The sequence below is a fragment of the Carcharodon carcharias genome, chromosome 13 (assembly GCF_017639515.1).
Source record: "Carcharodon carcharias isolate sCarCar2 chromosome 13, sCarCar2.pri, whole genome shotgun sequence".
Classification (NCBI taxonomy): domain Eukaryota; kingdom Metazoa; phylum Chordata; class Chondrichthyes; order Lamniformes; family Lamnidae; genus Carcharodon; species Carcharodon carcharias.
Window position 1 is genome coordinate 39,387,906 of NC_054479.1, and position 27,130 is coordinate 39,415,035.

The 27,130-nt window shown below is 39.6% G+C and overlaps 1 protein-coding gene across 1 annotated transcript in view; it reads right to left on the reverse strand.

Moving 5' to 3' along the window:
- The window catches only part of ddx54 (DEAD (Asp-Glu-Ala-Asp) box polypeptide 54), a 44,872-nt gene that overhangs the window by 15,747 nt on the left and 1,995 nt on the right, over positions 1 to 27,130 (reverse strand). Inside the window, exons 2-16 of the mRNA XM_041202760.1 lie at positions 26,482 to 26,608; positions 25,173 to 25,243; positions 23,690 to 23,878; positions 22,502 to 22,551; positions 22,357 to 22,398; positions 17,440 to 17,535; positions 14,786 to 14,907; positions 12,676 to 12,737; positions 11,358 to 11,489; positions 9,937 to 10,147; positions 7,323 to 7,457; positions 6,507 to 6,728; positions 5,973 to 6,046; positions 5,660 to 5,857; positions 3,861 to 4,000 (exon numbers count right to left, since the gene is read on the reverse strand). Coding sequence (XP_041058694.1) covers positions 3,861 to 4,000; positions 5,660 to 5,857; positions 5,973 to 6,046; positions 6,507 to 6,728; positions 7,323 to 7,457; positions 9,937 to 10,147; positions 11,358 to 11,489; positions 12,676 to 12,737; positions 14,786 to 14,907; positions 17,440 to 17,535; positions 22,357 to 22,398; positions 22,502 to 22,551; positions 23,690 to 23,878; positions 25,173 to 25,243; positions 26,482 to 26,608 — 1,871 coding nt within the window. The remainder of the gene's footprint in view (positions 1 to 3,860; positions 4,001 to 5,659; positions 5,858 to 5,972; positions 6,047 to 6,506; positions 6,729 to 7,322; positions 7,458 to 9,936; positions 10,148 to 11,357; positions 11,490 to 12,675; positions 12,738 to 14,785; positions 14,908 to 17,439; positions 17,536 to 22,356; positions 22,399 to 22,501; positions 22,552 to 23,689; positions 23,879 to 25,172; positions 25,244 to 26,481; positions 26,609 to 27,130) is intronic.

The window sequence follows — 27,130 nt, forward strand, 5'->3', positions numbered from 1 at the left end:
GTAGGAATAATTAACTGGGGGAAAGCTAACTTCAATGGGGTAACAATGATTCCAATTTATCTGGGTCAAAAACAAAGGTCTGTGTCAAGATTGTAGTTGAACGATGGGCTACATTTAAAGATTCCTCTCTGGGACATCTTCCCTCTCCAGCACTGCAATGTTCTCCTTACTCAATACTGCCACCTCTCCCCCCCACCCCCACCCCGCCTTTCCTATTGTTCCTGAGCACCTTCTTTCCAGAAATATTTAATACCCAGTCCTACCCCAGCTGAATGATGGGCTACATTTAAAGAACAGATAGTTTGGCAACAGTCAAGGTAGATTCCCATGAAAAGTAAAGGTAGGGCAAACAAACCCAGAGCTCTCTGGATGACAAAGATTTACAAATTAAGGAGAAGAAAAAGTGAGCTTTTGACAAATGTCAGGCAGAGGATATAACTGAGAACCAGGCTAAATGTTGAAGTTTCAGAGGGGAATTGAAAAAGCAAATATAAGCAAAGAGAGAGTATAATAGTCTAGCAGCTAAGATTAAAGGGAATCTTAAAGTCTTCTATAAGCACATAAATAGTAAAAACTTGGGGACCAAAAAGGGATTTGCGCATGGAGGCAGAGGGCATGGCTGCAAATGGAATATCTGCACCTGTCTCTACTAAGGAAGATGATATTGCACAGGTCATGGTGAAAGAGCAAATATTTCGGACACTTGGAGGATTTAAAATTGACAAGGACACAGTATTGAATAGGCTGTCAATAAGGTATGACTGGATGAGATGCATCCAAGGCTACTAAGGGAAGCGAGAATAGAAATTGCAGAGGCATTTTAGGGTACGCTAGAGGACTGCAGAATTAAAACTGTTATACCCTTGTCCAAAGAAGGACCAGCAATTACAGGCCAGTCATTTTAAGCTCAGTGGTAGGGAAGTCTCAAGAAACGATAATTTGGGACAAAATTAACAATCACTTGGAAAAATGCAGGTTAATTAAGGAGAACCAACACAGATTTGTTAAGGGCAAATTGTGTTTAACTAACTTGCTTGAGATTTTTGATGAAGTAACAGAGAGAATTGATGAGGGTAATCTGTTGATGAAGTGCCACACAACAGATTTGTGAGCAAAGATAGAGCTCATGAAATAAAACGGACAGTAGCAACATGGAAATAAAATTGACTTAGCAACAGGAAACAGAGTGGTGGTTAACAGTTGTTTGGACTGGAGGAGGGTTTATAGTGGAGTTCTCCAGGACTGTGTTAGGGCTCCTGCTCTTTTTGATGTATATTAAGAACCTAGACCTTGCCATACAGGGCAAAAGTTCAAAATGTGCAGATGACACAAACTTGGAAGTATTGTGAAACGTGAGGACAGTGTAGAACTTCAAAAGGACTTAGACAGGCAGACAAGTGGCAAATTAAATTAAATACAGAGAAGTGTGAAGTTTTAGTAGGAAGACCACAGAGACACAAAATATAGAGTACGATTCTAAAGTGGATCCAGGAGCAGAGGGACCTGGGTGTATATGTGCATAATCATTGAAGGTGGCAGGGCAGGTTGAGAGTGCGGTCAATAGAGCATACAGCATCCAGGGCGTTATAGATAGGGGCAGAGAGTACAAAAGCAAAGAAGTTATGTTAAATCAATGTATAAAACACTGGTTTGGCCTCAGCTGAATATTGCGCCCAGTTCCGGACACCACGCTTTAGGATGAATGTGAAAAATTACAAAGGGTACAGAAAAGATTCACCAGAATGGTTGAGGAATTGCAGTTATATAGATTGGAGAAGTTGTGACTGTTAAAGGTTGTGAAGAGATTTCACAGAGGAATTCAAAATCATGAGGGATTTGGACAGAGTAGATAGGGAGAAACTGTTCCCATTGGTGGAAGGGACAAGAACCAGAAGGCACAGATTTAAAGGTAATTTATGGCATAAGAAGCAATGGTGACATGAGGAAATTTTTTTTTTTTAAAAGCACAGAATGGTTAGGATCTGATTTGCACAGCCTGAGAATGTGGGACAGATTCAATCTAGGCATCCAAGAGGGAACTGGACTGCTATCTCAAGAGGAAGAATATGCAGGCTACGGGGAGGAGTCGAGAGTGTGGTACTTGGTGAATTGCTCCTTCACAAAGTCAGCAGACATGACAGGCCAAATGACATTCCCGAAAGAAAACAGCCCGTCTGTTCAGCGTTTCCTAAAAAGCATATTCTCAGAAATCCAGCATCATCCACGCAAACCTCTTTTGCTTCCTTGATTTCCTTTATAACCTTTTTATAATATGGAGACCAGAACTGCACAGTTTTTTGCGTGGTCTAACCAATGTCTGATATAGGTTTAACACAATGTTTCTATTTTTCAATTCTATGCCTCTAGAAATATATCCCAGTGCTTTGTGTATATTTTTTTGAAAAAATTAGCCTCATCAACCTCCGTGGGTCCTTCTGGAGATTTATGCCTCTTTATCCCTTGATCTCTTTGTTCCTCTATCCCATTCAAATTCTTATTATCGGAGTAGTACGTGGCCTGTGTTGTTCCTATGAAAAAGCACCACTTCACACATACCAATATTGAAATTATTTTGCCAATTGCATACCCATTCTGTAAGCTTAGTAATATTCTGCAAAATGGATGCAAAGGAGCTCTTTCTTCAGAAATAACTTCGTCCGCCATATAATTTTAATCACAATGGGAGAGATATCCACAGATCTTTATTGTTATTGGTTGGCTAGTCCCATTAGACTGGGAAGGAGTGCACCTGTCCATTGTTTTACGCCTCTATCAGATGAGCAAGCTCAGCTCCTGAGGAAACATGAGGTGCAACCATTTTTTTATGTAGAGCTTCAAATGAAATTCAGATTGTGTAAGATTATAGCACGACACACAAAGGTCATGTTTGATGGTAATTCAATCAAGTTAGGAGGAATAAATAAATATTACCAGTTACTAGGTCCTTTAAGCCCATGCCACAAGGTGGTTCCATTCATTAATTGGCAAAGGTCTTCCAGCATGGTGGGGCACTGGCATTTCACCCTTCTTTTCAGTCAGTAAGTGTCTCAGTGCTTTATTATTTTACTACTACCTCTAAATGAGAAAGACCCTTTTAGAAAGGGAATGTCAGTAAGGCAGATTCAAGCAATACAATTGGAAAAATGTGCTGAAAATGCTACAGCAAAATAAAGTGAGCAAGTAAAACAAAGTACTGAATAAAAAGCTTAAAACATGGAAAAATATAAAATCTTAAAAAATATATATAAACAAAGAAAAAAACCAGGTTAAATGGTTTTATAGTAACAAAAAAAAAAGTTTTTGGCTGAGTGTTCCCCATCTCTGGGTCACACACCCAAAACGAACAAACTAATTTTCACTCCTCCTTTGTAGCTGCTATCTAACAGACAATGATGTGGTTGAGATTGGGTATGGAACTGTGTGGATCAATGCCCAACACTTTGGGGCACTATACAATGAACTCCAACAAATGATCTAAAAAAAACAGATCACAGAATAATACTGGAAAGGAGGCCATCATTCGGCCCATCATGCTTGTTGAAAGAATTATCCAATTATCCCTACTATGTCGCACTCTCTACACTGCCCTTAAAACCTTTTCCCCTTCAAGAATTTATTCAAGAAATACTACTGCATCTGCTTCCACTTAAATTTCTGACATATTCCAGCTTCCAACATTCTTTTCCACCCCAAATCACCCAAAAGCTTAATTTATGCCAAATGGCTTTTACCAGTTTTTGTTAGCAGCAGAATTAGATACACATGAAACACAATAAACAGGCAATTGATACAAACAGTGGAGTGTTCCAGTTAAGGAAAGTTCTCAGCATTGTATGTTAAAGGGGCTTATAGCTAGTTACCCTCTTTCAGAGTTGAAATCCTTTGGTCGGTAAGGGATGTAAAATTCCTCATCCTTCCCACATTCTTTCTTAATTTTGGGAAAATGATTTGTGGATTGTTCATTTTTCCTCTTTCTCCCCATAGCTTCAGAGAATACAGTCTGTCAATATAAAATACAAGATCAATTAATAATGTAGAATAAATATATATATATATAAATATAAAAACAAAAAAAACTGCGGATGCTGGAAATCCAAAACAAAAACAAGGACAGAATTACCTGGAAAAACTCAGCAGGTCTGGCAGCATCGGCGGAGAAGAAAAGTGTTGACGTTTCGAGTCCTCATGACCCTTCAAGTTCTGTCGAAGGGTCATGAGGACTCGAAATGTCAACTCTTTTCTTCTCCGCCGATGCTGCCAGACCTGCTGAGTTTTTCCAGGTAATTCTATCTTTGTTTTTGAATGTAGAATAAATGATTGTTTGGTAGTACAGAACCTGAGTAATGCTGAAAAAAGAGATTTTTTCGAAGCTTTTCATCTTGCACTCAACAGGACAATCGCAAAAATACCAATGTCAGTGGAAGCAGCAACTTTATACTATATGAAAAGAGTGCTGATTGGTTGGCAAGTGGACTCTGTTTGGTAGAGGTGTTGCCATGGAGAATGCATCAGTTAATGGTGACTAACAGTTAACTTCCAAGCATTGTTTGAAAATTATTAGCAATATAATGTAGAATAAACTATGTGGAGCCGGTGAGATGGCGGGGGTGGAATTTACAGGTCACTCTCCAAAACAGATATTATATCACAGAAAGAAGATGCATCAAGTAATACATATCATCTTTGATACAACTGCTGACACTGCTTTGAACTGTGGGTGTACCTATAACCACAGATTGTGATGCTAAACAAAATAGCTCTCCACCACCTTCTTAAGGGCAAGGGATGGGCAAGAAACACTGGCCATGCCAGCAACTCACACGTCCCAAGAACATGTATAAGAAAATCTATTTTGAACTGCAACACTTTATATCTAAACATTTCCTACAGATTACAGTTAAAGCCATGCAAAACAGTCCAAAACTAGTCTATTGTTGCATATTAGGCATCAATTCTAAAAGCAGAGTCTGAATGGCACCAAAGGCTCATTTTATGAAGATATTTAAAATGCTCTTTAGCGGACCTAGCTTCTAAAAAAAAACATGAGGCCTTCAACGTCTCTACAACAAAATGGTAAAGTGGGTTTAATCTTTTCACATCAAACGCGAAACGGCATTCTAGTCTACACGATGAGAATATGCTTCGCCTGAATATTTCTGCCCATAGCATAATGATGATGATATTTTGGATCCTTAGATTTTAACATTTCAGGAGCTTATCTAGGGCAAGCACAAGTTCTTAGCCCTTCCAGTTAAACTTAGCCATAGCCAAGGCAATCATTTGTCAACTCCTCCCTGTCCTTCTACTCCCAAGAAACATGGCTTAGATGGGCAAGTGCTGTGTGAGATGTTATAGCATAGAGTCAAACAAATCAAGGAGGTTCCAGGTTTAAAATCTGGTCTGTCCTAATTTGCTGCTCTAAATAGGATTTGATAATTGGGGCACAATTAACTGTAATATCCATAAGTAAAAGTGGATTTTTTTTTACTGCTATCATTGCCAATACACCATGTTAAAGCAGATTAAATGAGGACAGAAATCAAGCTAGGCTGTGATGGTCCCCCTTGTCAATAAGCATATAACCTGCTGTTGTCCATCTCTTAAACTTGAAATAAGCAACCTCCAAGTTCACTCCATCTATAAAAAATAACTATTTAACCTTAATGTTATCTTCATCAGATTGCTGACCAACTGGGAGATCTGTCTCCACTGGGCTCGGCATGTTCTTGGAAGCAGCTGCTTTCTTTTCTTCCTTCAACCGTTGAAACTTGTTTATAACCCGGCTCTGCTTATTTCGTGTCATCCTCATAATCTCACTTGCAGTGGTTTTATTTGTAGAACTGACTTCAAAAATGGTCTGTAAAATTGAGAAAGAATCTATATTTTATTTTTTTAAGAAACAATAGTTCTTGGCTTAAAAGCACTCTCATGAGATGGATTAAAAACAGTAATACACAAAACTATTTACTCACAGATTTTGCTTTGTAGTTTTTGATACTGTTAATAATTTTAAGTCTTTGAAGTTCTGTATCTTCTATGTTAATACCTTAAAAACAGGAAAACACACAAGCTTTTAGTTTTATTAGATTAAAATATCATTGCAACACATCTACCTAAAACACTGCGATTGGCAATTTTTTTTTTTCAATGAAAAATATAAGTTACAGCCCAGTCCTTCAGAAAGCTGTCTGTTGTGGGTAGATTCTCAAACACTGAAAACATGGTGCAAAGGCTAAATTGCATTTGTTTAGTGGGGATACTCAATCATTTTTTCTTTTGCATGAGTTGATGTCCAGGAATGTAAGCCCCAAAAATTGTTTTGTAATTTTTGATCTCCTACTGCTTCATTTTTGTAGCAATTGCTGTACAATTCTTTTTTTAAAGGTTGCAAACATACAAAGGACAAGTATTTTGTGACTATAGTATCCATCATCACCACAAATATGATCATTATCTCCACAAAGTGACTAGTTAGCATTTTAAAATCTTAAATATGCTTAGCTTACCAAGTAATGGATGAATGCCCAGTGTTGAAAAATCCATATCTCTAACTCTTTTTACTGATTCTGGAGAAGGATTTGGCCTTGACTTCAGGTACTGTAAGTAAGCATTCTCGGACACTCTTTTCAGGTTCTGAAGGTCTAGTGAAGCTTTATGGTCTGCTATAAGTAGTGATTCCTCATCATCTATAGTATTTTGGGGTACCCTGCCATATATTCCATTTGTATCTGAATACACAAAAAGAGAGATTTAAAAATTCAGTCTATGGCAGAATGAGACACAATACTTAGTGACAGTTCACAGTGACACCTGCTGCAAAGATATGGTCATAACAGTTCCTTCCCTCGAATTACTGATTAGCTAACAATGTCTTGGTACACTTGTACTCAAATAATCTAATGATTAATCAACATCAGAACTTTTATGAAGTTGGAATTTTCAACTCAGTTTGTTTAGAAACATTAATTTTATATCATAAGTTCTGGATGGTGTTCTGGAGCTTGGGAATGCTCTAGTGCCAATGCCTTACACATGGCTCAATATTTTACAGAAGAGAGTTCAGTTTTCCACTGAAATTAGATTAGCTAAATCAGTACTTCAGAAGACCAGATGTGCGTTTTATAATGTAAGCACAAATAAAATAGATCAATACATTTTTTCAGCTGCAGTTTGAAATAAGGTGGAATAAATAACATCCGGAAGTCTAAATTTTAAACCACGCACAATCCAGTGGATTGACTGAAAATTTTTTTAAAAATGCATTATGCTTCATTAAAAATAACCAAAGCAAACTTTAGTAAATGCCTAAAACACATATTTACCTTCAGAATTTTCATTTTGGCTTGCAAATTTGAGGGGTCGTCCAAGAAACAGATGTAAATCATAAACATATGGAATTTCATCCAGGGCTACAAATGAGTAAGCGGTACCACTTCTGCCAGCTCTGGCTACTCGACCTGATTCACAATTAACAATTTTACATGTCCGCTACTATTTTATAAATAACATTGCTATGTTATCTTAAAATATGTTTCAATAAATATAACATTTAGTAGAGAATGATTTAAATCTACAAAAATCTATGTACACAAAAGCCTGCAGGTTCATCAGTAAATATTGACGCTACAATAAATGTCCAAAGCTGAATCCTTTAAAATGAGAAGCCTCTTAAAAGTTCAAACTACAACTTAGTGAGGGATGTAGAGATTATAAATGTCCCTCTTCCACCACATTTAAGACCATAAGACATAGGAGCAGAAATTAGGCCAATCGGCCCATCGAGTCTGCTCCACCATTCAATCATGGCTGATAAGTTTCTCAACACCATTCTCCTGCCTTCTCCCTGTAACCTTTGATCCCCTTACCAATCAAGAACCTATCTATCTCGGTCTTAAATACACTCAATGACCTGGCCTCCACAGCCCTCTGTGGCAATGAATTCCATAGATTCACCACTCTCTGGCTAAAGAAGTTTCTCCTCATCTCTGTTCTAAAAGGTCTTCCCTTTACTCTGAGGCTGTGCCCTCGGGTCCTAGTCTCTCCTACTAATGGAAACATCTTCCCCACGTCCACTCTATCCAGGCCTTTCAGTATTCTGTAAGCTTCAATCAGATCCCCCCTCATCCTTCTAAACTCCATCGAGTATAGACCCAGAGTACTCAAACGTTCCTCATATGTTAAGCCTTTCATTCCTGGGATCGTTCTCGTGAACCTCCTCTGGACCCTCTCAAGGGCCAGATCATCCTTCCTGAGATACAGGGCCCAAAATTGCTCACAATGTTCTAAATGTGGTCTGACCAGAGCCTTATAGAGCCTCAGCAGCACATCCCTGCTTTTATATTCTAGTCCTCTCGAAATAAATGCCAACATTGCATTTGCCTTCCTAACTACCGACTCAACCTGCAAGTTAACCTTAAGAGAATCCTGGACTAGGACTCCCAAATCCCTTTGCACTCCAGATTTCCGAATTCTCTCCCCATTTAGAAAATTGTCTATGCCTCTATTCTTCCTACCAAAGTGCATGACCTCACACTTGCCCACATTGTATTCCATCTGCCACTTCTTTGCCCATTCTCCTAACCTGTCCAAATCCTTCTGCAGCCTCCCCGTCTCCTCAATAGTACCTGTCCCTCCACCTATCTTTGTGTCATCTGCAAACTTAGCCAGGATGCCCTCAGTTCCTTCATCTAGATCATTAATGTATAAAGTGAAAAGTTGTGTTCCCAACACTGACCCCTGCAGAACTCCACTAGTCACTGGCCGCCATCCTGAGAAGGACCCGCTTATCCCCACTCTCTGCCTCTTGCCAGACAGCCAATCTTCTATCCATGCTGGTACCTTGCCTCTAGCACCATGGGCTCTTATCTTACTGAGCCGCCTGCTGTGCGGCACCTTGTCAAAGGCTGTATTGATTTATTTCCCCCAAACATATCTGTGAGCGTAGGCAGCACTGTTTATGGTAAATTCATACAAAATATGTATTTAAAATATTCACAACATTCATTTAAGTCACTTCAATTATTTGTTTTTAAAGGCTATTCAGGGTAAACATTTGCTGTAACTTGCAGAACACAAATGCTGAAAAGATCACAAAGTCTTAAAGCCAAAGAAAATTTGAACCATCCTAGGCAAGATATATTCCATTAAGTCCAAGATAAATAAACAAAGATAAAATGGATTTAAAATCAGAAAAGGACTGCACATTAAAAGCTTCAACATCAATTTTGATAACATGTGGTTTGCCTCATAATTTTTAAAAATTTATTTACAGGATGTGGGTGTCACTAGCTAGGCCAGCATTTATTGCCCATCCCTAATTGCCCTTGAGAAGGTGGTGATGAGCTGCCTTCTTGAGCTGCTGCAGTCCCTGTGGTGTAGATACACCTATAGTGCTGTTAGGGAGGGAGTTCCAGAATTTTGACCCAGTAACAGTGAAGGAATGGTGATATATTTCCAAGTCAGGAAGGTGAGTGGCTTGGAGGGTAAATTTCAGATGGTAATGTTCCCATGTATCTGCTGCCCTTCTTCTAGATGGTAGTGGTTGTGGTTTGGAAGGTGCTGCCTAAGGAGCCTTGGCGAGTTTCTGCAGTACATCTTGTAGATGATACACACTGTGGCCACTGTACACCTGTGGTGGAGGGAGTGAATATTTGTGGGAGTGGTGCCAATCAAGTGGGCTGCTTTGTCCTGGATGGTGTCAAGCTTCTTGTGTGTTGCTGGAGCTGTGAACCAACAACGTGAACCAAATCTGGAGGGTACGCCACAGATTTATCAGCACGGTTTATGAAAAAGAACAAGAAGAGAACAACTGATCCCTCAAGTTGGTCCGAATTTGAAGGGTGTAACCAGCTCACACGCCAAACGTGCCCTCCCTTCGCTTCAACAATATTTCAAGTCAATTCGCTCAGGTTTGGAAATCTTGAATAACTTGCTTACCAACTCTATGCAAGAAAAGCTTGGCTTTGGATGGGAAGTTGTAGTTTATGACATTGTCTAACATGGGAATATCTATACCACGAGCTGCGACGTCAGTGACAATCATCACCATGCACTTCCTGTGGACAAATTTCCCAATGTTGATTTTTCTTGCTGTTTGGTCTAGAGCACTGTAGCTGTGTGAACAGTCAATACCTTGACTGGTGATCAGCTGGTAGAAACAAAAGCACATATGTTCTTAGGATAATATTTTTCTACAAAAACAAAACTATTACATTTGGAAATAAGTGACTGATGACAAATTGATCTTTCAAAGCATAATCAGGCTATTTTTCTGATATATAAAGCAGTCTTAATTTAATAAAATGTTCTATATATGATTAAGGAAGCAATTGTTGACGGGTGAAAGTATCCTTTCCCATCTTACAAAAAACACACTAATGAGGCTGAAGTTACCAATATGTTGCCACTTCTACATCATTGTTAAACAACTTCAGATTTACATCCACAAAAAAGCTATAGTGTAATTTAGGTGTGAGGTCCCAATCAGGCATCCAAACACACTAAAGCCAAGCGCTGACAGCAACATCCAGGGGGCCACCTCACAGCACTTGGGAATTGCACTAACCCAACATCAAGGTAGTTTTAAAAAAAATTCTTGCAATCCGGTGGAGCCCTGAAGCATTTATATACTTAGTATACTTAGTCTATTTTTATACAATGAAGAAAGGGCATGGTGTGAATGGCAGCCAGAGACAAGCCCAGCCATAACCCTGATCTTGTCAGCAATACCTCACGCTCTGCTGCTACTGCTTCAGACTTGTATTTGTACAACTGCAGCTTAAAACTCAAGACTGGCAGATTACCGATCAACTGCAATGCATATTTCTCAATGGCAAGCATCAACACAAAAAAACACAAAATATTATTTACCTTCTGATGCCAGGTTCAATTTTGTGGGCTACTATGAGTATAAGCCTAAATATGACAACAAATTTGTTCTAACAACACAAATTTAAGAAAATATATTGCTAACTGGCACCAATGTATCAGAAACCAAACAAATAAATAACTGTGTCCTTAAGCATGAAGCATTTTAAGTCACAGAAAGCTATCAGACATTAACTGCATCCTTTACATTATCTACATCACAATTTCCCTACTCAGATCTATTCTGGTGGTATATTGACGAGAGGAGTGCAATTATTTTTTACTCTCCCAGAGTTGACCTGTCAGAAAAATTGCCCACTTTGAAATTTAACATGGCTTTAGTATTCACAGGGACTGCTTAAAATAAAGTCAAATGCTGTCAAATTAAACTAATGGAGATCCTTGAGAATTGCTGAGGTGGCTTTTGTTTTTTTGGCTAAGGCTGCTATGTAATTTCAACAATTTTGTGCACCTTCACATTTGACACAAACCTCCTTCAAGTATTCCACATGATGTTTGGTAGCAGCAAAAATGACAGTCTGTTCTTGAGGTTTTATGATATTTCTCAACAAGTGAAGCAGAACAGCTGCCTTGTCATCAGCTCGTACATGGAAAAATGCCAACTGTAAAATACCAGATATAATGCTTTAGTGCAAATGTGTGTGTTAACTGCCTATTATTCTTAAAAAACTGATCAAGTCCTAGTCCTTAAAACCAGATAGAAAAACTAGACAGTCAAATTTCCTAATTCTTAATCACATAAAATAATATAGTTCAACATAATTTGAAGCCCCCGAATAATTAAATTATACCCATTTACTGTTACTTTTTAATTAACTATCATCTCCCATAACTAATCAAATTCTCACCAGCGCAAATTCTATATAGATCTGAATAGATTGAATCTACAATAGCATAAATCTATCTGCAACAATCTCTCAAATCTAAACATTTCCTATTTACAAGACACAATTCATTTTAAAAGATTATGATATGTTGATTAGGAGGAGGCCATTCAGAACCTTGAGCCTGCAGTGCCATTTGATAAGATCACAACTGATCTGACTGTGTCCTCAACTCCACTTTCCTGTCTACTCCCTAATCAATCAAGAATGTATCTAAATCAGCCTTAAAAATATTCAATGACCCTGCCTCGACTATTCTCTGAGGAAGAGAATTCCACAGATTAACAATCCTCAGGAGAGAAAAATAATCTCATCTCTGTCTTAAACGGGAGACCCCTTATTTTTAAATTGTCTCTCCTTGTTCTCGTCCCCCTCCCACCAGGGGAAACATCCTCTCAGGATCTTACATGTTTCAATAAAATCACCTCTCATTCATCCAAACTCCAATGGATACAGGCCCAACCTCTCCAATATTTCCTCATAAAATAACCTCTTTATTCCCAGGAAGCAGTCGAGTGAATCTTCTCTGAACTGCTTCTAATTCAATTATATCCTTTCTTAAGTAAGGAGGCCAAACTGTACATAGTATTCCTGCTGCCAATTTTTGGCCCACTCACTTAACCCATTTATATCCTTTTGCTGACTCCTTATATCCTCTTCAACTGCGAATTGTTACAAATTGATAAGAATGACTATTTCATCATTAGTGCTGTTAGGGAAACGGAATTATAATAGACATAGCTTTTGGACAAATTGATGTCACACTTACTGTCCACAAGATAAAGATATAGCTCAACTTAAGTTTAAACTTAAAAATGTAACACCCTGTACAGCTGTTATTTTGAAAGATTAAGTGCACAATCTTTTATTTCTACATAGCATAATAATATAAAACATTTCTTACCTGTAACTGATCATTCAGTTTCGCATCCACATCTAGCCGGATTAGAACTGGCTCTGTCAAACCTGGAAGGTGCATTTTTTGAAAACTATTAATTTTACTAAGTAGCTTTTTAAACCTTACAGGCAAAAAGCAGATCATCACTACAAAATTTGGTTTTAATTAACAGAGAATGCCAGATGAAAATTATATATTTTTGAACAGGCAACTTAAAAATTTGCAGACATATATTTATCTTCCATCATGTACTCTATAATGCTTAAAATATTTCAAACAGGAATGCAGCTCATTAAAATTTACCACATTTAGGGCTTTCAAAGGGAGGCATAAATGTAACCTTTGGATGTTATATTTCCCCAAATTTCAGGTACAAAATTTTACATTATACAGATGTTAAACATTAAGCAAATTTAATAGTAAACAACTTTTTCCTGCATGTAAAAAACCCAGAATCCATTGAAATATAATGCAGAATATATTTGTTCCATAATATTAATATATAGCCTCAGATAGCTATCAACTGAGCAAAAGTTTGAATACATAAATACCGTTACCACCACTATGCCACCTTGTAATTGAATTATTTGGGCATTTTCTGGGAAACAAGGGCAATCTATTTTGGCATCCCTAATGTTTGAAAACATATAAGGAAAAAAAAACACACGCCACATGATTGCATAATTTCAGTTGAGTATTTCAGTGCTTGCCCACTCAACAACAATTTTAAAATGCATGTATTCTAATGAGTAGACAAAAAATATGGATAAAGATTTCAGTTATTAACAAGAGCCTCATGCATAGGGCCATATGGTCTACTCATGCTCCTATCTCATGTTCTTATGTAAAGTACTTTGTAATTACCAATAAATTAGCTAACACTATAAATTAAAAATTTATAGTTGCAATTAGATTTTAAGTAACACTTGGACAGTTCTTTATCCAAAAATTGAAAAAAGACTTTGATGAATTTTTACCCTCTTTTATTATACCAACTTTCTCTTTTCCTTTAATTAAAGGCTTTTGCTGAGATACAGGGCTGAATTTTCCGGCTGGCGTGCTGGTGGCGGAGCCCGCACGTCAGCGCTTAAAATGTCGCGCGAGCATCCTGACATCAGCACGTGGCATCGCAATGTTTAAGTCGGCGGAAGCGCTATGCAGCGCAACATGCGCCCGCCATTAATTAAAGGCCAAATTAAGGTCATTAAGTCGCCGATTTTGAGGGGCCCGTGTGAACTTCGGCTCGGCGCACGGGCCCAACAGGCAGGCGGGTAAGTGATTTTTTAACAAACCTCATCCACTGGCAGGATGAGGTTTGATCTTGGATTTAAAAAAGTTTAAAGTTTCTGTGTACTTCATTAACATGCCCCATCTCGTGTGACATTTTCACATGAGGGGGACATGTTAATGATTTTTAAATTTTTCTAGTTTTGAACTTTCACTACATTTCAGCGATCTCCCTGAAAGCACACACTCGCAGTTGGGGAATCCCCTCCTGCCCGCACAGGGAGCGCATAGCCTTAATTGGCCCGCCCATGTAAAACGGTGGCGGGGCCCATTTTGGCAGCAGCGATCGGCTGCCTGCCGCCAAGTCGGTCGGGCCTGCGCCCATCAAGGACAAAATTCAGCTTACAATTACATAGGTTCCAGTCACACTATCACCTCAGTGCCCATTCTCCATGCACCAATATAGATATTGACAAGAGGCACTGTCTCTGAATCCAAAATACTCTAATCGACAATCCAGGCAGGTGTATTTTAAGCAAGGAGAGCTGGATAGCAATCAGAATAGTGCCCTGGGTTGATTCTCCAAACTCTAACCTAAAATAAACAAGTTGTAGCACTATTAATCATTACCACAGCTGAAGCCAGTTAACAACAGATTGGGCATCGAACCTGGTATTCTCCTGTTCTTTATATTTCAGTTACTCACTGCCTATTCACTTGAACCAGAGATTAGTTTGTGGCCAACAAGTTGTTCTTTCTTTTAAAATAAAACCCTATTTTATCAGTAAACTATTATAGAAAAACAACATGGAGAACATTAACAGGTAGTTCTTAAAAATTTCTGAAGTATGCTACTGCAGTTTTAAAATAAGGCATTAAAATGCTTTACCAGCACGTGCAAACTCCACCAGTTGCTTTGGCAATGTGGCTGAAAAAAGCAAGGTCTGTCTGGAATCTGGCAACCTTCGGATAATTTCTTGTAAGTGCTCTGCAAATCCCATCTCGAACAACCTGGCGCAAAATAAATATTTACAGCACACTTGAGTTATGTACCATCAACAAACACTGCTATTCTCTACATCCTATCTCCTGTCCTTGTAAGATATATGTTACAAAAATCAAAACAAATTGACTATTGGCATTTACAAAGAGAGTCATTCACCAATATTTGCATGTTAAGCAGTACAAGAGAACAGTCACCCTATTCAAATTAATTTTAGTGTGGCAGTACCTTTATATACAATACAGTTCTCACTTTCTCAATTCATAATTATGCTTCATTGATCAGTATAATCTATAATTAATAAATGTGCCATTAAGACAGGATTAGAGTTTTTGTATGTTCTTCCTTTTGCTGTTTTGGAATAAATTACACTAGCATAGTATTAATGCCTCATTCTTGCTGAACCGAAAGAAGCACACCACCATCCAGTCCACATGGTCAGCAGCACATCCACTCCCTCCACCATTGGTATACAATGTCTGTAGACTGCATTATCTGCAGGATGTACTGCAACAAACTTTCAAGGATGCTTCAGAAGCATCTCTCAAACCCACAACATCCACCACCTAGGAGGACATAGCCAACAGATGCATGGGAATGCAATCACCTCCGAGTCACACAGCATCTGAACCTGGGCATATATCACCATTTTTTTTTGCTGCTGGGCTAAAATCATTGAAATCCCTAACAGCACTGTGAGAGTACCTTCACCATATGGATTGTAGCAGTTCATGGGCTGCCAATAGTTTCTCTAGAGGAAATAATGACGACAATAAATGCAGGCCTTTCCAGTGACATCCACAACCCAAAGATGGATTCAAAAATTCACCAAAGGCGATTATAGCAATTTCAAAATGCACTACATAAAGCATTGGCTAATTATAAGCAAGATAACAACTTTGTCCCAAAAAACCAAAACCAGGTTAAAATGTGTGGGCAATATGAAAATTTTGCTGAATACAATTATATCTCTCTGAAATAAACTCCATTGAAAGCATCAGACAAAGGACCATTCATTTCTTTCCCCCTTACCATACAAATGAATGCAATTTTTAAAAAAATTATTCATGGGATATAGCTGTCGCTAGCTAGGGCAGGATTTATTGCCCATCCCTAATTGCCATTGAGAAGGTGGTGGGGAGCTGCCTTCTTAAACTGCTGCAGTCCATGTGTTGTTAGGGAGAGAGTTCCAGGATTTTGACCCAGCAACATTGAAGGAATGGTGATATATTTCCAAGTAAGAATGGTGAGTGGCTTGGAGGGGAACTTGTAGGTGGTGGTTTTCCATTGTGTCTGCTGCCCTTGTCCTTCTAGGTGGTAGCAGTCGTCGGTTTGGAAAGTGCTGCCTAAGGAGGCTTGGTGAGTTCTTGCAGTGCATCTTATACCACTGTGCGTTGGTGGTGGGGGGAGTGAATATTTGTGGATGGCATAAAAATGAGCTTTCAAACACTAGCATTATTAATAATAGTTGGAAAGCATTACACAGGGGTGTAAAGTAGGAAACATTCTATATTTTAACTTTCACAGCACCTTCTGATTCAGGAAAGGAATACTAGTTAAAGATCAGAGCAGGAGGACGTGTGTGTGTGTGTTTGTATGTGTGCGCACGCGTTCGGAGATGACCGAAAATAACAGGACATGGGATATGGCTTTTTTCTTGCACATGTTACATTGTTGACAACCTACCTGCAATATTTTGTGTTTATATATTTGGTTTGGGGAGCTAATCTGGACTATTATCAATTTTCCTTTTCTTTTTTCAACCTTCTTATATATCAATCAAGCATGCAAAATCACTTTGCTTTCTGATGTGTAAGCTTATTTATAAAAGTAAAAATATACTAAACAAATCACAAAAAATAAAGCCACTTATAATAGGCTAAGTTTTTTTTAAAATCATTCTTCAGGCTTTGGGTTGCGGTTAGTAAAAGTAGCCAACTTTTTCAATTTGAAAATGTCATCATTCTTCATACTATATACGAAATTCAGATGATCTGCACCAGAAAAATACTTTCTATCAGCCTAGGCTCAGTATACATTCATCTCTGGGTTCAGAACCCCACTTAATCCCATAATCTCTTCACTGCAGTGCTGTGGGAGTATGGCACAGTTGAGCCTTTCTGATGAGATGTCAAATCAAGGCCAAGTCTGCCTCCCAGGTGAGTGCAAAATGACTTTATGGCATCACTGAAAGTAAAGCAGGAGAGTTCTGTGTCCTACCAATATTTATCCTTCAACCAAACCCTACATCATGATCTGGTCATTTATCGCATTGCTATTTGAGACATCTTGCATTACATAAATTGGCTGCCATGGTTCCTACATTACAATAGGGACTGCACTTAAAAAAAAAAACTGCATTGATCGTAATGGTTTTGGGATGTACTGATGTCGTGAAAGGCACCATATATACGCACACAACTACAAGTTCTTTCTTTCTTCTTTAAAACATAAAAATATAGGTTGTGTTATTAAAAATCACCAATATCATTAAGTAATAATAATAGAACAAGATACTGGTTGTATTTGATCAATTTTACCTGTCTGCTTCATCAAAGACCACATACTCAACATTGTGTAGCTTTAGGTTCATTTCCACAACGACATGCATTAAACGACCTGGTGTGCCAATTATTCTGTTAAATGAACAAACTGTGCAGGTTATAAATCTACATAAAATCATTACTGATGTGTAAATATTCAAGGTACTCATTAATTCAATCAATATTTACATATCTAGCATTCACTCATAATTGCTTGAATACTTAATGACCAAACCGCTCAGCCAACAAAGTCAACTTTCTCTTACCTAAAGTCAGGAATTTTGAAAGGGTTCAGCATAACATTAATTGAAATAATAATAAGAATCATCTTCCGAAACTAGGGTAGCTTCTTAGAAAGGTTTTATTAGTAGTAGCAAGGCACTAGCAGTGGTAAAGCTTATTATTAGTAGCAGAGAGTCCAGAAGGCTGCACTGCCTGCCTGGTGCCAGGGTTTAGGGCATCTGCTCTAGGCTGGAGATGAACTTGCAGCAGGGTGGGGGGGCAGATCCGCTATCATGATCTACCAGCCACAAGGATAGAAAGATTTAGAAAACTTGAAGCGCAGAGCACAAAGAAATCACTGAGCTATCCAATCCTCAAGACTCATTTTTCCGTAACTTCTTTTATCTGTAAATTACTCCTAAATTTCAGCAAGTCCAGATGGATTACTTTTTGCTGCTAAAGTTGCATGCTCCGATGCCCTCTAGAGCCACACATCAGGAGGGTCTAGAGACTAGCACACATGAATTTCCTCCATGTAAAGCAAAAAGCAGAATTTTCTGTGCCCACCGGCACCGGGTGTACTTGGTGGCGTGAGCGGACAATATGGTGCACTCAGTTTTACGAGGGCATGGTCACCCGCTCAGCCCGTCAATGGTGGGCTGCGTTTCCTGCCATCGGACGTCAGGACCCTCATTGTAATACATTAGCATATCATTATTGGGCCTGCCCACTGGAATCGCAGCACCACTGCCACCTCCCCCACCCAACCCGACCGCCAGATCATCCGCCCACATCAGCAAAAAACATGCCGATGTGTTTCACAACAGCACATAAGCAACGTGTACTTGGTGAACTGCCCTTTGAGGGGAACTCGGAGGTGAGTACACAGTAACATTGTGCAGCCCTCGTCAGGGTTACCTGTTGGACTTCAAGCTTGAAGGGTGCTGGTGGGAAGGGGGGAGGGGGAGGGGTTAAGGACAGCCCTACCACTGAGGCGACTTGTGCACTTCGGTGGGGGGGGGGGGGGGGGGGGGGGGGGGGGGGCAAAGGCAGCCTTGCTGTTGAGATGACTTGTTGGGGTTGCACGGGGGCACAAGGGCCTGGCATTGAATTAAGCACACAAGCATTCAGGGTGGGGGTAGGATAGGTGAGGGATGTGGCCACACATTAGGGAAACCTGTATAAAATGACCATTCCTCTGCAACTCAGACAGCTCATAATTGGAGTCGGGCTTCTAGCTTATCTGCCCACTCAAGCAATGCAGAGACATCAAATTGCCACCAAGTGTGCCAGAGCTTTTCACCACTCCCCCACCAGGCTCCATAGGTGACCTCTATGGGATCTCACAAGCCTCCATCCACAAACGCATACATATGGGAGAATGGGGTGAGAAGCTTATCAGCCATGATTGAATGGCGGAGCAGACTCGATGGGCTGAATGACCTAATTTCCACTCCTGACGTTTTCCAGGGTCCACAGAAACTGGAGCAACAGCTCCTTGGGGACAAGGGCTACCCGCAGAGGACGTGGCTGATGACACCCGTGCAGCAGACTCAGACTGCAGCAGAGTGACGGTAAAATGATGCTCAAGCTGCAGCTCACAACTTGGTGGAGAAGACCATTGAGATGCTGATGGTGAAGGTCTGGTGTCTGGACCAGTCTGGTGGAGCACTGCAATACAGTCCGCAGAGGGTGTCATGCACAGTCATCGTCTGCTGCGCCCTTTACAACTTGGCGCTGCAACAGGGTAGATGAGCTGGCTGAGGAGGAGATGGAGGAGCTGGAGGTCTCTTCCAGTAGGGACGATGCCTACAGGGATGAGGTGAGGGGGCCCTTGGAGGCAACGAGGACATGGATGAGGCCCTCGCACTGTCTAGACGAGACCCCAACTTAAAAGGTGCTGAGAGCGTACAGAGAGAATGAGAGAACTCTGTGGCACCTGCCCACAACATTATGGCAGCAATGACAAGCACCGCTGAGGTGCAGGTATCAGTAATGTTTCCAGGGCGTGAGAGGCCGGACCATCACTTCGGTCCAGAGGCTGCACAAAACACAGGGAAGAGGCACTGGGCTGAGACAGCTGTCTTTATCTTGTGCAGAAAGGTTTCACATCTGAATGACAAGAACACTGCTCATCAGAACAAGGAGCCGTAGGCAGAGACGTGTTTGGGAGTTTATTGACAATAGTGAACAGTGTGTACAAGTGATTAATACCCGTCCCCAGGCTGTGCAACTAATTCTTGGCTTTCCTAATCCTGCCACTACGTCTTGGTGCTCCCCGGACACCCACAGCGAAGGTGCAGGCAGCCTGCTGACTGTGACACCGTCTGTGATAACTGGAGGATCCCGGCCTGCTTTCGGGGTCCTGCTGTGTGGCAGTGACATCCTCCTCGGCTTCTGGAGCTGGGGCTGCTGAGGTCACAGGAAGAAAGGATTCGGATGGGACAGACATGCTAGGAGTCTCCTGAGGGATGACCCCAGAGTGTGCATCTACTGATCCTCCTCCCTATGGGTGCCCGAGGCCCCAGGCTGACTCCTTAAGGGGAAGAGGTAGCTGGACTGAGATCAAGCTGCCCTGCACCCCTCTTGTATACACAATATTGGAGGCCAACTATGGTCTCAGCGATGGAGTTCAGCCTGTGCAGCAGCGCGAGCAACATCCTGGACCAAGGTCTCCATAACGGCTGCCATCCTACCAGTGTTGACCTCGGTACGTTGGCATGCCGGTGCTATCAGCTCAGTTTGAGGGCAGACGGACACCTCCACCGTGCCTTGCAATCTGAGGAGTGCAGCAGACATCCCATTGTGATATTCCCGAGCTTGCTTTTGCAACTCCAGCAACTGTGACATGACCGACTCCATTGGCTCATCATCTGGCTCGGACTCAGCAAATTTCTGGCCTCCAGCAGTCCTCCGAGTGACGGACACCTGGGAAGTCCCTGCCGCCACCTGCTGTGGATCAGACAGTGCGATTTGATCACCAGATTATGATCACGGGGCTATTCTAAAGCTAGGTCCCACTGAGGGATATGTCTTGCACTACTGGAGGGTTTGGGTGAGCGCAGTGATGGGATTTCAAGGAGGGTGCCTTCCAATTCCTCTTCCGAGGTGTCTTCGGGGCTTAACTGGAGGCCCTGGGTCATGGACTCTCCTGGCTGTTTCCCAGATGTGCCTGCGGAAGCAAGGGGAGATAATTAGTACATGGTAGTAGTCTGTGAAACAGGACACGTTACTCAAGCATGGTTGTCTCATATACGTTGCACTGCTGAACCCCAACTTGGTAGAGCAATGCCGACCTCACCATCAGCACAGGACTGGTCCAGATTGTTGCTGGCCTGCTGGAAGTTTTCAAACTTGATTTCAGGCATTCCTCCACTGGTCTGCGACGTTTCCCTGTTGTTGTGTGCCAGCTTGTCCTGCATGGATAGAGATGGAGAGAGTGTAAGCAGGATGCCTGACAGAGCAGATGATAAGTATGCCTGCCATCTGTGGGTGGTGAGTGGTCCCATGACGGGATGAGGACAACGAAGGTGGGTGAAAGAACGAATGCTGATGTCCCTTGAACTGGCTGTGAGTGAGGGCCCTGTGGATGTGTGATGTGTTTGTGAGATTGTGAGTTACGAGTGATGTGAAGAGTGACTTATCCTTGTGGAACGAAGACCATCATTCATCCTCTTGCAGCACCGGGTAGCTGCCCTCTTTTGAAGGGCACTGGCGCTAACCATTGCTGCCACCACCTCCCAAGCTTGGTTGGTGACACTGCTGCCCATCCTGCAGCCAGAGCGGGGGTATAAGACATCCCGGCGGGACTCCACTGTGTTCAAAAGGCGTTCCAGAGACACATCGCTGAAGCACAGTGTGGGGCGGGTTAGTCCTTTTGCCTTTCGGGGTGATCCTGTCTTCCATGCAGCAGTCGTGGCCTGGAAGCACTGAGATGTGTGCTTGTGGCTTGACTTTAAATATGGCACCCAGCGTGATGAAGTGGTGAGGTGATGGAGGATGGGCAAATGAGAGCCCGCTTGCCATTAAAACTGCGTATTTCCCAGGAGTGTATAAATAATGTGGCAGGTTTGGGACAATATGGTGTAAAAACCCACCATCACGGCTGACAGGTAAAAACCTCACTTAGTGCAAATCTGGGATGATTCTGTGCACAATCTCTGCTCAGCTAAAAATCAGGAACAGGACACATGTATTAGGCTTATGCTCATCCTTTAGTGCAAAGCCTTGAGCACTTATGCTCCAACATTCAATACCATCATGCTTCCCCTGAATTACCGCAATTTCATTAGTAAGCCCCATGGCTTTTTTCCCCAGATACAATAGGGGACAACATTACTAATTCAGCATTTCTATTGTGGTATTCTCTTTACATTAAAAAATTCTCGAATTATCGAAATTCTTTTAAGTAATAGTACATTTCTATGAAGAACATTATACAATTTTGAGTGAGTTCAACTGCTTGTCCAATTCTTTACAGGAGATATTTCTAAAAACAGTAAAATTCACTAAATTTGTTTTACAAAAGGAATTTCAGGTAGCTGAAGATCTTAATACACAAAGCAAAGCTATGTTACATCACAAGAAGCATTTGACACTGCATTTGAAGAAATAAAAAAATAACCAATTCAAGGGGTTATTCTCATGAGGTTAGTCATCATCAAATATTGTTCAAGAAAAAAGTTAACTTACATATCAGGGTTTTCATGAAGTGCTTCAAACTGATCCTCCATTCTAAAAAGAAACGTACCACAAATTCCATTTCATTCTTGGCTTTGCTTTGAACAATTAAATTACACCAGCAAAAGTACAGATTGCCGCCCAAAAAGGTACTCACTTGTCTCCGCCCAAGATTAAAGCTGTTTTGAAGCCAGAAAACTTTCCAAGCTGCAAATTAAGGTTGTAGATCAGAAAATTATGTGCAGTAAAGTTTTTGTTTAAATTTTGAAAATGTATATTTATTCAACCTAGACATAAAGCATATGTCAAAGGCTCTATAACCAGCATTAAGTAAATCGTCCAAAATAAGATCATCTGAAATATGTAATACACAAATCTGGACTGCAATTCTTACTTTCAACAACACCCATGCTTTACTTATACAAAGAATGTAATCTTTTCTCTAACATTAGTTTAAAAGATAAAATGTCATATTAAGTGGCATTAATACACGCACACACGCGGATGAAGAAACGATGCTCATTCTTTGGAGTTATTAGTTCCAATTAGCATTAAAAAACTACACACACTATGTATCACGGTCAACTGTATTAAAGTAAGGAAACACCAAAGGATCATGCTCCGTATCAGTAATGTGACTCTAGCTATGTTTTGTCCTATTACATTTTATAATATACAAAACGGTAATTGCAATTCAATGTACGTAATTAATTGTCTATGTAGCTATTTGGACCGTTTGAGTTGTTATAAGATGTTACATAAATACCATGTTTTTCTTTCCTTGATGAATTAGGTTTCCCACATTGCAACACTAACTATACTATAAAATACTACATGGTCTGGAAAGCATTTTGAGACATCCGAGGATTATGAAAAGCGCTACATAAATGGAAGTATTTTCTTTTTTGTGTCATGGATAAATATGAGAAACTTGTACTTTGATTTCTTTAAAACTGCCATCATAGGCACATTTTTCCTGACATTTAACTTCTTTTTGGCTTGCCTGACATGAAAAAGCAACACAGAGGGCAATTATGTCGATACAAAAAAACACACTACAGCTGTCCCAATCTGCTCAAATTTTACCCATCAGTTACATAAGTATGGTTGCTCAGTAATGCATGAACAATACTGTTCATTTTTAATAGCTTAAATTCTCCTGGAATGGTAAGAATTTCAAAATTGTTCAGAAAAAACACTAAAAAGCCAAGACTGACCCTAATTGCAGTAATATGAATGCAACTATTTAGGAATCAAATAAGTGTTAGATTCCATGTTTGCTACATTTTAATGCCAATCTAACTCCATATTTCCTGAATGCATAAAACCAAAGGAAGTATTTTACCTCTTTTGTGAACTTCATGGTTTGTAATGCCAGTTCTCTAGTTGGAGTTAGGATTAAAGCTCTTGCTCCTGATTGAGCATTATGCACCTTCAGCCGTTCAAACAATGGAATAAGAAATGCCGCCGTCTTACCACTACCTGTCCTAGCCATAGCAACGACATCCTTGCCATCCAGTATCACTGGGATAGTCTAAAACAGAGAACAGATTTTTATCTCATAAAAAATTCTGAAGTAATTCCTCAAGGTAAAGTTTCAAATTGTGGTAATTAATAGATCTTTTCCTAAAATATAGAAATTCTCTACTTCTTAAAAATTCTGGTAAATATTAAGTTGCTTCCCTTTCTCAAATTTGATACTTATTCCCCCACAAGCTAAGCTACTGATTACAACAGGGCTGACAATGAAGACACTATTTGGAGAGGTACTTCCCTACCAGGTTTATTTAAAATGTGCTGAAATAATTAGAGGAGTTAGTCAACACTGCTCTTACACACTTATTTGTGGTGAGCGCAAGATCAGCATCAGTAGAAGTCTGAGCGCAGAATGTTTGCTTGCCATCTTTGCTGAGGGGAAAGAAGCATGCAAAGGCAATAACAATTTATAATCATGTTAATCTGATTGATAGTTGAGGTTCAACCATGATACGGAGTTTGCAGTTACTAATGTAAACTTGGCAATTGCTGAAACTGTTTATGTGGATTTGAAAGTTTCAAAAGATGGGATAATAGACCCGATTAAAAAGATTAACCAAATATAATTTTTTAAAATTCATTCTTGGGGTGTGAACATCACTGGCAAAGTCAACATTTATTGCCCAACCTTAACTGCCCTTGAGAAGGTGGAAGTGAGCCACCCTCTTGAACCACTGCAGTTCATGTGGTGCAGTGACACCAATACTTGACTTTTCTATAACAGTTTGATAGAACTTGGCTGGTCCATTTCATGGGGTGTTAAGAGTCAACGGCATTGCTGTAGACACATGTAGGTCAAACTAGGTAAGGATGGCAGATTTTCTTCCATATCAGTGAGACAGATGAATTTTTATGACAATCTGATAGTTTCATGATCATTGTTAATGAGATCAGCATTTTTATTCCAGATCTATTCGTGGTGGGATTTAAACACAGAACTCTGGAGCATTAGTCCAGGCCTCTGAATTACTTGTCTATTAACATCATTATTATGCTATTATCCCCTGTCCCTGTATTTCTTTATTTCCTCTTATTTGAGAATACCTCAATGTAGAATGTATCATACACTTTATCTGTAAATGTAAAAACATTAAATCTACAATTCTCTGGTAACTTTTTAATGGAAATCTTTTATCTTGATAGTTAACGAATAATTTCACATGTTAGTGCCACTGGCACAGTATAAATAAACAAATATTTTTCACCCATGATGTTTCTTCTACATGTGCTAATTTATAACAAAAATCAGTGTAGCAATGATTTGTCTTAATATAAGCACTACTACAAATTACCTTTCTCTGAATTGGTGTCGGTACTTTGTATCCTTTCTTCATTACGCCTTTAAAAACAGGAAAACTTAAACCTGCGAAAAAACAAAAAATGATCAATTTTGTGATAGCCATTTTGTACAAATGTTAAAAACCAACATATAATTTCTGCATAACATCTCTGTTCAGTGTAAGTAGCCACAAATGTGGTGCTTGATTCACACATTCTAGTACTAGAATATCTCTGCAATGACTGCATCACTATGATAGTATGAGGCTAGCCAGCAAACCAGGTGAGAATGTCTAAAGCACCTATAACAAAAGTAAATATTTCAATATTTTAAAATGTATAAAATCAAGTGCCTTACTGTAAAAGGCAAACAGAAAGATATGCAAAGAAATCAGGTAATGAAAATTAAGCTAGTCTTCCTGCCACATCTATATATTCAAATTTTTAGATCTGTATGCAGTTTTTGTCCACAAAACATTACTTCTGTTGTCACATCTTTGCATAGATCTCTACATTTACATTAAAAATGGAAACTATCAAAATAAAATTATTTTGTAGTTACACTCATCCATCACTCTGTGGCATTTCTATACTCCTGTGTTCCAACCTACCCTATTTCTCAATTTCCCAAATTGCCACAAGAATTGCTATTTATCACTAATAACATAAAATCAAAGTATTGCATAAAATTTCAGGCAGAAAGTATGACTTTGTAACAGGATTTGAATTACATCTGCACACCTTGATCTAAATGTTTTCCACCCTCTAACTCCATTTAATTTAAATAATGCACTTGCTCTTGACTCACATTTGCAACAGCACAACTAGTAACAGTTCTATTTTTGTTTTCAATCCAAAACTGTTCCCTCTGTTGCATCTAGTTTTAAACTAGATGAACATACATCTGTCTATGAAACCAAGGAGTTGGAAAACACAACATAAGTCAGGATAAATGAAACAATGCACCATCTTGCAATAAAGAAATTGCTTTTGTTAGGAGAAATACTATTTTATGCTTATGGTATATTTAGGTTGTTGGAGAAGACCTTAGGATATGTTGATGAGATGAAGCCTTGAGTACAAAAAACCAGCACCACTTTTAACAAATACCACAGAGCACAGCTCTACATAAACCGAGAACAGCATACTACAGTATCTAGATTATATATGACGGGAAAAGAACATAGGGGTTATGTATGCAAAATGGGGAAACAAACTGCTCTTGGGTCATAACTAGAGGACTACATAAATTAACTTGTTACAGCTGTATTGTGTCAAATAATCAAAAAAAGTAATTCAAGTATCAGAAGTTGTTGGGTGTACCCATGGACTGAAAGCCTCCTGACTTCTTCTTCTTTTTATTCTGCTGTCGGACCATCTCACGGGTGTCTGGTTCGACGTCTGATAGGCAATCAGCTGAAGGAAAGCTTGGTAAATATCTAGTGCTGTGCTGTGAAAGTAATTAAGATCAGATAATTAATTTCTGGATTTTTTTGAATATAAACAAATATATTTACCTGGGATACTAATAAGCTAAAGAGAATTTTCTTTTGGGGCATGAGCCATCTCTGAAATAACCATTCACAACTAACTAAATTCGGACAAAATCTATTTCTGGTATATATTCAAGCCAAAAGCAAACTTTTTAGTGCAAATCCTCACAACTGATTATGCCATTGCTTCTTTTACCTGACAAGTCTCTGTAGGTCAATGAACTAAAGGTCCTAAGTGACACCAATTTTGCCTGGCAGGAAACAAGATGACTTTGTGATTGAATTATGTCACCACAACATAATCCATTTCAATAGTCTACATGGCTAGATTTGAAGAGGTGTAATCTCATTGTACATCCACAATGATTCATATCAGGAGTCAGTTCATTAGCAAGGATAAACAGTCATTGACTCAATAGAGACCAGCTATCCTTAAGACTTAGGTTCACAGATGTTTAAAAATGCAAGAATGCCCCCAT